The following is a 9,621-nucleotide window of genomic DNA, read 5'->3' as shown; positions in this document are numbered from 1 at the left end:
TGCCACCCATGATGTTTTCATTATAGAGAATAGAGAATATATTCATTGCAGAGAATAAAATTCCTTAAGCCAACATCCAAGGCTCTCTCTGATTTGACATTGACCCATATTTCAGGACAGCAGAGTGGCTAAGCGTACACGGAAGCAGGCCCCCCAGCTTGAATCCCAACTCTGACTTACTGTGTGTGTTTGGGCAAGAAACTCTGCCTCTCTGGGCCTCTGTTTCCTCACCTGTGAAATAAGAAAAGTGACAATTCTCACCTGATGGGGCTGAACTGATGTGACACAGAAGAGTTATAACACAGCTTCTATCACATGGAGGTTTGAAGCAATTAGTGATTATCGTGATTGACCCACTTCCCCCAAATCTCTGTCACCCTGTGACAGAGATGTCTCTGTCACCCCAGCCCCAGGCCTCGATCACTGTCACACCTCAAGGTCTTTGTTCATGCCCTACTCTGCCTGACATGCCTTCTTCTATCTACCTCTGTGTAGTATCTACCTCTTCTTCTATCTACCATCAAACACTCTGTGTCAAGGCTACTTCCCCCTCTGAGACTTCCTGTCCCCACTAGTCCCTCCCCTGGCCCTTCTGACGGCTGGGCCAGGTACACTTACTGCCCTCACCCCCTCTGCTGCACAAGGCTGCCTCACTCATCCCTCCCACCGCATCACACCCTTTCCTGAGGATGTGGGGAAGTCGGCCTTGCTCTGAGCTCCAGCCACAGGCCCACACACAGATGTCTGAGGGGTGTCCTCTTCAGGGAAACTCCATGATCAGATTGTGCCTGACAGTCCTCTCGAATCCCGTCCTGTCCCATCTTGAGCCTCAGAGGCCTCTCCTGCAACTGAGGCAATGTGGCCCAGCAAGGTGGTGGTGAAGATAAATAAGAAAGCACTGGTCGAGGCCCCTTTTCTCCTCCCCGTCTCCCAAGGAACCTGGTGTCCCCCCGCCCCCCCACCGGACTCATTGGAGACGGGGAAAGGAATGCTGGATGCAAGGGTATCTATGGCCATTTAGAGATGGTCGTCTGGCTCTGGTTAGAGTTTCTGATCATAGAGGGTTTTAGGGTAAGACCCAGGATTCTGCATTTTCAAAAGTGAATTATAAACCCCTTCCTCGGGGGGTTTCCATGGGTCATGATCTAAAATAACTGTTCTGAGTGCATCAAACCTCTCTGTGGCTATTGGGGCAGGATAGTTGTGAGCGAGGAGCCAAGGGACCCCTCAGCCCCCACGTGCTTTGGAGGGGGGGCTGCTGCCACCTAGGGGCTAAGAAAGAAGCTGCCAAAGGTAGGGTCTGAGCCATTTTTGTTAAAAAAAACATTTATTGAGCACTTGTTCAGTGCTGGGCACTATGCCAAATTCTTTGCACACTTCATCATACTGGATCCTGATGACAGCCCTATGAGGTAGTACTGTCATAAGCCCCATTGTACAGATATGGAATGCGGGGCTCAGAGAGGTGAAATGACTTACCCAAGGTCACATAGCAAGTAAGTGTCAGTGCTTGGATGTGAAGCCAGATCTGGCTGATAGCTGCATTCTAACCACGACACTTGAGTGCCTCCTACATGCCTACATTACAGAGTCATCTGGGGATGCTGGGAGGAACTGCATGTGAAAAGGTTCAACAAACAGATAAGGACTCCAACCATCTCAGGCCTCAGCAGCGTGCTTAGAGGCTGCCCCTTGGCAGCCTAGAGGAGGGGTGGATGGGACGGCCCTGTTTTCCCTCTTAGGCAGCCTGACCACCAGCCTGGACCAGCCAGACCCTGGGGCTGCTCAGGCTCAGCTGCCTCGGATCCCAGAATGGTGCAGGGCTTCCCAGCAGGACAGGGGACACAGCGAGGCGGCCTTGGGCCAGGGTTTACAGATGACATTCCAAAAGGATTTTGACCAATGGCTCACTTCCACTGGGAAGGCTCTCTGGTCTGCTCCCAGGGGCTCTGGACCTAAAGATGAGCATCAGGCAGGAGCAAACACTATGGGCCCATCACTCCGAGGCCTGGATGTAGACGGGCACGGCGAGCATGGCACAGGAGCCCTCGGCCCCCGCCTGCAGCTCCGCCAGCGCCAGGTTGGAGCCCAGGCCTTCAGCATGCCCAGGCACTACCAGCTCAGGTTCGCCCCCCACTGTGCCCCCCACTACGATGGACAGCACGGCGTCTGGCTCTGAGAAGGGCGGCTTGCCTGGGGCGGCCTCGGGCATGGGCCCGGCCCCTGTGTCCTTCAGCTCCTCCAGCCCGAGCGGGTCGGGCAGGGGGGTCACCACCTTGTGCCCACCGCCGCTGCCGCTGCGGGGGGCTGCCCGCCTCCGGGGGGGCCGCCGGGCTTGCAGGTCCTTGTCCTTTTGGGGGCCGAGGCGGCAGCGGTGGTCCTTGAGGTATTTGTGGCGGGAAAAGCCCTTGGCGCAGCCAGCGCAGCGGAACTTGTAGTTGCCCGTGTGGGCACGCTGGTGCTCGGCGAGGTGGGCGCGGCGGCTGAAGGACTTGCTGCATAGGGCGCACTTGTGGAGCTTCATGCCTGAGCAGAGAGGGGAAGGCCATGAGAGGCGCCAGACCCTTCACCCTACACGGCTGCCTCGGCACTTGGGAGTAAAACCTGCTTTCTCAGCCTGCCCTGTGAACAGGGGTGTGACCTGCGCCCTGCTCCCTCCAGTTTCATCTCCCTCCTTCCCCCAGCCACTTCTCCTGTGCCAGCCTCCTGCCTCTGGGCCTCTCCACGTGCTATTTCCCTCTGCCTGGAACAGCAAGCTCAGCCCCCACACCGTGGCTAACTTTGCCAGGTCACCATCATCTCTCCCCTCTCTGGTTGGCCTGCCTCATCCTGGTCCCCTCACACCACCCCCCACAGGGCACCTAGTGAGGTCTTGGTAAAACTTCTCCATGACACTCCCTGCTCCAGACCCTCCAGTGATTCCCCAAGTTTCCCACGGAGCTGCGTGTAGGTGACCACCCCCTTCACCTCTCAGCCCCTTCCCCTCCTCTCGCTTGCTCTCTGAGCTCCAGGGCCCCTGCCCACCGTTCCTCATCTCAAACACTCCCCAGTCTCTTCCCTGCCTCAAGGCTTCACACCTGCGGCTCCCTCACCCTGGAAGCCATTTCCTGGCTCTTTTCATCTCACTGTCCTTTTCATCTCTCAGACTCAGCTTTTCTGTCACCTCCTCCGAGAAGTCCTCCCTGACACCCACTTCTCTTATATTCTCTGCCCTCTCACTCTGCTTACTTCCATCTTTGAACTCAGCATATTTTAGTGCAATATACTTATTTGTCTGCTGTTCGTTTTTTATCTCTGCCACTAAATGCTAAGATTCCCAGGAGAGTGGGGTGTGGCTCTGCCTGACTCCCTCATGGCACCCCCAGTGCCTGACACGTGGTAGATTCTCAGTCATCACTCACTGGGTGAATCACTGGTGCCTCCATGTCCACGGTGACGTCAACTCCATCCCACACACAGCTTGTGCCATGGCCCCCTCAGTTTCCCTGGAATGCCGGCTCAGAGAGGGGGCAGAAACTTGCCTGAGGTCACCCAGCAGGACAGTGGTAATGCCAAGAATCCAACCTAGGCTCTTTGTCTCCAAGTCCACAATCTACTCTCCCATATTTCAAACTAGATCCTTTCTGGAAACCAGTGGTTGTTCATCAGGGGTGACTTTACTACCCAGGGATTTCTTGGCTTGTCCCCTGGAGACAGAAACGCTGCTAAACAATCCACAGTGCCCAGGGCAGATATCCACAACAAAGAATTATCCAAAATATCAATAGTGCTGACACTGAGAAATCGTGTTCTAGACCAAATGGTACATGAATGTGGGAAGCCAGCCAAGCTGCTCCAGTGAAGCAGCGCTCTAGGGGGGAGCTCTGTGGAGCCCCTTGGAACCTGAGGGGTGACGTGAAGACCCCTACTCCACATCCCAGCTGCCCTGCTCTGCCGAGGGGCCCAAGGAACCGCTCTGGCCTTATCTTGGGCCCACTCGGAGTCGGATCTCACTCCCACGTGACCCCACCTCTGTCACAGTGGGTGCCTCTCTGATACAGTCATCTCTTGAGTCAGCCTCCTTCTCCACCTGGAGGCTGTGGCTGACTCACCTCTGCGCACCCTGAGGACCCAAACGGAGGCGGGGCTCATGGGAGCAAGAGTCTGGGGGCGAGAAGGTGTCACGCAGGGATACTAAGTCTCATGAGACATGCCTGCTCTTCCTGGGGTCCTGCCCAAGGGGCTCGAGCTGAACCAGACCTTCCCAGTAGGTCCAGGGGCTGCTTACCGGAGTGAGAGAGGATATGAGCCTTCAGCTTGTCTGGCCGATTGAACTCCTTACTGCAGCCCGTGTGTGTCCTAGAACCCAAAACACTGGTCAGGGGAGCGCGCTAAGCCCAGGACTCCCTTGTTGGCCACTCTGCTAGCCCTCATCTACCCTGGGAGCTGGGCAGGGAAGCAGGGTGGAGAGTGAGGCAGCCAGGCAGGACCCAGGACAGGACAAAAGGTGAGTGGGCCTTACGCCCTCAGCCCCGGCCCCTTTCCACCCCACAGCTGGTAAACCTGCCCCTCCTACCCAGGGTCGTCTCTACTCACGAGAAGGGGCATTTGTATTTCTTGAATGGCTCGTGGATCAACATGTGTCTCTTCAGTTTGTCCTTGCGGTTGAATGCGGACTCGCACACTGAGCATTTGTAGGGCTTCTCACCTGCAGGAGGAAACCCCATTGGGGGGATCCAGGGTGCCCTGAGAGGGAGTCTGAATCTGGGCACAGGGGTCCCCACCAGACAGCAGCAACTCCTTTAGAGAGGTGGCCTGGGGAAGACCTCTCTCTCCTTCCTCAGGACTTTGGGGGCTGCTGCAGTTAGGAGGGGCAGGAAAGGCCTCTCCGATGGGGCAACACCTGAGGTGAGCCCTGAGTGGGTGAGGGAGCGAGCCAGGCAGACATCTGGGAGTGAATCCAGGCAGGAGGAGAGGCGGGGTGCTGGGTGTGTCTGAGGAACAAAGTGGAGGCCCGTGTGGGCGGAAAAAGCAGGGAACAGAGCACGAGGCAGAAGAGGAAGTGGGCAAGGCAGCCACAACAGGGAGGGCCTGGAAAGCCAAGGTTTCTACTCTGAGCCGAACGAGAAGCCACAGCGGGGCTGAGCGGAGGAGGGCCAGGGCCTGACTGCGTGAGGAGAGCAGACTGAGGGCGGTGCGGGCTCAGGCAGGAAGGAGGCAGGAACAAGAAATGGGAAGTGGCCAAGTACTGGTGATGCTGAAAGCAGAACCGGCAGCCCTTGCCAATGGACTGGCTGTGGGGAGGGAGAGGAAGAGAGTCAAGGACGAGCCTGAGGCATGGGTGACATGTGAGTGACAGGGTGGACGGTCATGACGTTTACTGAAATGGGGTCCACTATACGGGAAGAGGGAAAGTGAAAACTGAAAGTGAAAGTCTCTCAGTCGTGTCCACCTCTTTGCAACCCCATGGACTATATATAGTCCATGGAATTCTCCAGGCCACAATACTAGAGTGGGTAGCCGTTCCCTTCTCCAGGGGATCTTCCCAACCCAGGGATTGAACACAGGTCTCCCGCATTGCAGGTGGATTCTTTACCAGCTGAGTCACAAGGGAAGCCCATGGGACCGGGGTATTACATCTTATCTGATTGAATCCTTACAACAAACCATACAAAGTCCTCAATGAGAAAACTGAGGTTCATGGTGTATACTTAGTGTTTGGGAGAACTAAGATTCCATAGCTCAGCACTATGGCCCGGAGCCCACTTGAGTCGCCCCAAATCGTCTGCTGCAGATTCCATGGGTGGGGCTGGTGGGGGTGGGGCATGGGGAGCAGCTCTCGTCTGACAGGGGTCGGGGGTCACAACCTGCCCTTTGGAAAAGGTCTATGACTGGGCCGTTTTATTTCCTGCCATTATTTCCTCTCTGTCCTCCTCTCTAAGATGAATAAGTACTTTTGAAAAATGCCAATCCAATGACTGAGGTAATTCTGATCATTACAATGGAACGGTCTGTAGTCATTAAAAAGGTTAAGGTGTGGGAAGGAATTCTGTATCAAGAAGAGTGGGCCCGGTCCCAGGGGCTCAGAATGGTCTCAAGGGGATGATTCCTAGAGGCAGAGCCAGGAGTCCCTCCACCAGCCTCCAGAGGCTTATCTCCACTCCAGTGTTGGTGGAACCTCTTGTTCCCTTGAGATGGCAGGTAGGTAGGGGGCCAGGAAGGAGATGGGGATGAAGAGAAGGGAGGGGATGGCCAGGAAGGTGCTGAGGAAGAAGGCTGAAGGAGCTGGGAAGGAAGGCCAGAGGGGGATGGGAAGGGGAACAGAAAGGGTGTCTGGGAGAGGGCAAAGGGGACTGAGCAGAAGTTGCTGGGGGGTGGGTACCCACCTGAGTGGATGTGAGCATGCAGTTTGAGGTAGTGCTCCCGTCGGAAGAACTTCTTGCACACCTGGCACTTGAACCTGCCTCCGCTGCCATGGGTGGGCAGATGACGCCGCAGGTACCGTTCACAAGGAAATACCTGGCAGGACAGAGAAGTCGGCGTCAGGTCTGACTCACCCCCCTCACCACATTAGGAGCTCAAGGGGGGCCTCATTACCAGCCCTTATGGAAACACATTCCTTTCTTCCCACCAGGGGTCAAGGCTCACAGTGTCCAGCTCAGTCATTAGAACCTCATGGCTCCCACTACTCACCCATAAGACCAGTCAAGACAGGCCTGCTCTGAGCTTTTGCCCAGGCTGTTGTTTCTACCCAGAGAGACTTTTTCTCTTAGCAGGAAACAAACTCCTACTCCTCCTTTAAGACCCAACTCAGGTCACTGCTTCCGTGAAGCCCTCCGTGACTTCTCAATGCCACACATTCAATGCCTCGAAAGTCCACCCATACTTTTAAAGTTAGCATCTAACCTATTTGAATAACAGCCCTTTGCTCACACGAGATCTCCCAGAGGGCAGAGAGGGGCTCTCATTTCCCAGCACAGGGCCTGAGTTAAATGACTGACAAGCAGGGGAATGAATGAAGAAATGAACATATAACTGAAGAAATAAATGGAAAGGTAATAAAAAGTCAGAAAACCCGGAAACCAAAATCTCCTTCCTCCCCAGGCATAGGAAGTACACTCATTCATTTTTTTCATTCATCTGATACAGATACATGGTCAAGGACACAGACCTAACTACTTACTCACTCCATCATCTCCTAGCTGGATGATCTTTCCGTGCCTTGGTTTCCCTGTCTGTCAAATAATAGTATGCCAGCCTCCTAGGGTTAAATGAGTCAGTCTCAAATAGAAGGCTCAGAACTGCATCTGGCACAGGGTTCTTGCTAATTCATGATACCTTTTATTCAGACCACAAATTCCAAACTCCCAAATTAAGGCTGTAAAATTAGAAACATCTACAATGAGGCCGAAGTGAAACCAGGACTGTCTGTCCTGGGAAATCTGCCATGTAAGGTGGTAAGAAAATGAGAAGAACAAAGAAACCAGTTAGACACACCAGGGGGTGCAATCAGCAAAATCCAGACTTCAGGAAACACCACAGGCCTGAAGGCCCAGCTTCTTCAACAAATTCATTAAAAGAAAAAAAAAAGAGCATTGATGGGGGAATCTGTGGATTAATAGAAACTGTGGTCGGATCAGCCAATCACAACATATGGATCTGATTCAAACAAACTTTACAAAACTTATGTTTTGGGGAAAAGTAAAAAATGGAACCCTGACTGTATTTTTGATGGGTGTGAAGGGCCAGGCTTTAGTGAGACCTTCCAGATCCACTGAAAAAAAGAACTGATAATAACCAGGATAATAAGGCATCAGGAAGTTGGAGGCTGCTGTTTGCATGCTGGGCCTGGGCCCAGGAGAGACCTCTCTCCACAGCCTGCCCGGCCCGCCTGGCCCCAGTAGCAGCCCCGGGCCAGCCAGGGTGGGTGACCAATTGGTAAGACGGGCCAGGCAGAGCTCTCACTCCTCAAGAAGTGCTGTCTACAGAGACAACCCCAAGCTTGGCCTGCACATGCTGAGGCAGGAGGGGAGGAGACGGTGGGGTCTTTGCTCCACCACCTATCGCCCCCTACTTCCGCCTCGCCAGAAAGGGCAGGGGTCCCCACCTTTTGGCAGTGCGGGCAGGGGAAGTTGTGAGTGGCGGTCTGCAGGTGATGCTCCAGCGCCTCAGGTGTGGAGTACTTGTTGACACATTTGACACACCTAAATGGGGAGGAGCAGAGAGGTGAGAGAGCATGCACTGGGCTGGAGGCAACCAGTCACACCCCTCCTCCACCATCACTGGTTAACAAACCCGCAAAACAGCAGTTTCAGGCCACAAGCCACACTAAAGAAAAGACCCCACAGTCTTCCCACCACGAAAACAGTGGCCAGCAAATGGGCCCATTTACAAAGCAGTACCAATGAGGAAGGCTAGAGGCAGGTGGGCAATTCATGCTAAAAACAGAACTGTGGGCCCTGCCATCTGTACACCAGGGCCACGGTGGGAAACCCACAGCCAGGCTGCACCTGCGGTGGGACCAGTGGACTCCCCCTCGGGGCACACCCTGAAAACCACAAGCTAAATGCCTGCAGATGGCAAGAAAGAAGGAGGGGGTGGGGTGGGAACCGTGCTACCAGGAGGGCAGAGGCTTTGTGAGCTGGTGGGAGGAAGATAGGAATGGCTCAGGCTCTGGTGGCAGGAGGCATAGGTTTGCAGGGGAGGCAGTTTCGCAAGACCATTAAAATGAAAACTCCCTGCCAGACATGCTACCCTAACTAAGTCATGCAAGGTAACATGCCCAGCAATAGCGCAAACCCATGTCATGTGTCTCCTGATACAACGTGCTGAGAAAGGCACAGCATCACTTTGTGATGCTCCTGCCAAAAGTGTCGATCCTGGACCAACCTTGAGGTCAAATCAGACAAATCCAAACTGAGCGCATTCTACAAAATACCTGGCTTCTACTCTCCCAAAATACTAAGGTCATGAAAGACAAAGACAGAAAGAACTGTTTCAGCAAAAAGGGGACTGAAGAGACAAGGACAACCAAATGCAGTGTGTGATCCTGGGTTGGACCCTGGGACCAGAAAAAAGTTTTTTCTTCATCTATAAAGGATCTTATTGGAACAACTGGAAATTTTTGCATAAGGCCTATAGATGAGATAACAGAATTATATTGATTTAACTTCCTGATTTTGATAACTACACCATGCTTTTATGGAAGAGGCTATCCTTGTTTTTAGAAAATAAACATGAAAGAGAAAAGGTAAAGGAGCATCGTGTCTGAAAATTATTCTCAAAAAGCTTAGAATGTGATGCAGCCAGTGTGGTTAGTATTGTAATACCTGGGAAATGTGGGTGAAGGATGTGTATGGGAATTCTTTGTACTATTTGTATAACTTTTTTAGAAGCCTGAGGTTATGTCAAAATAAGTTTTCTTAAAAATATTTATTTATTTATTTGGCTGCAATGGGTCTTAGTTGCAGCATGCGGGATCTCTAGTTATGGCATATAGAATCTAGTTCCCTGACCAAGGATTGAAGCCCCTGCATCGGGAGCTCAGACTTTTAGCCACTGGAACACCAGGGAAGACCCTCAAAGTAAGTTTAAAAGAAACACTTCTTGAAAGCGATTGCCTGTGGGATGCAGAAGTGGGTC

General features: G+C 53.2%; 1 protein-coding gene across 3 annotated transcripts in view; it reads right to left on the bottom strand.

Annotated features, from left to right (window-relative positions):
* Positions 1 to 1,308: 1,308 nt before the first annotated feature.
* Positions 1,309 to 9,621, bottom strand: part of ZNF341 (zinc finger protein 341) — a 52,238-nt gene continuing 43,925 nt past the window's right edge. For 2 of the 3 annotated variants that reach the window (XM_070472545.1, XM_020902537.2), the window contains exons 11-15: positions 8,087 to 8,183; positions 6,366 to 6,498; positions 4,576 to 4,687; positions 4,268 to 4,338; positions 1,309 to 2,526 (exon numbers count right to left, since the gene is read on the bottom strand). In XM_070472545.1, the coding sequence (XP_070328646.1) occupies positions 1,997 to 2,526; positions 4,268 to 4,338; positions 4,576 to 4,687; positions 6,366 to 6,498; positions 8,087 to 8,183 (943 nt within the window). In that variant the 3' untranslated portion in view covers positions 1,309 to 1,996. Of the gene's footprint in view, positions 2,527 to 2,548; positions 3,687 to 4,267; positions 4,339 to 4,575; positions 4,688 to 6,365; positions 6,499 to 8,086; positions 8,184 to 9,621 lie in introns of those variants that run through there. The other variant, XM_070472546.1, reaches the window with a different exon arrangement.

The sequence above is a fragment of the Odocoileus virginianus genome, chromosome 9, assembly GCF_023699985.2.
Source record: "Odocoileus virginianus isolate 20LAN1187 ecotype Illinois chromosome 9, Ovbor_1.2, whole genome shotgun sequence".
Classification (NCBI taxonomy): domain Eukaryota; kingdom Metazoa; phylum Chordata; class Mammalia; order Artiodactyla; family Cervidae; genus Odocoileus; species Odocoileus virginianus.
This window is presented reverse-complemented; position numbering and strand designations above follow the sequence as displayed.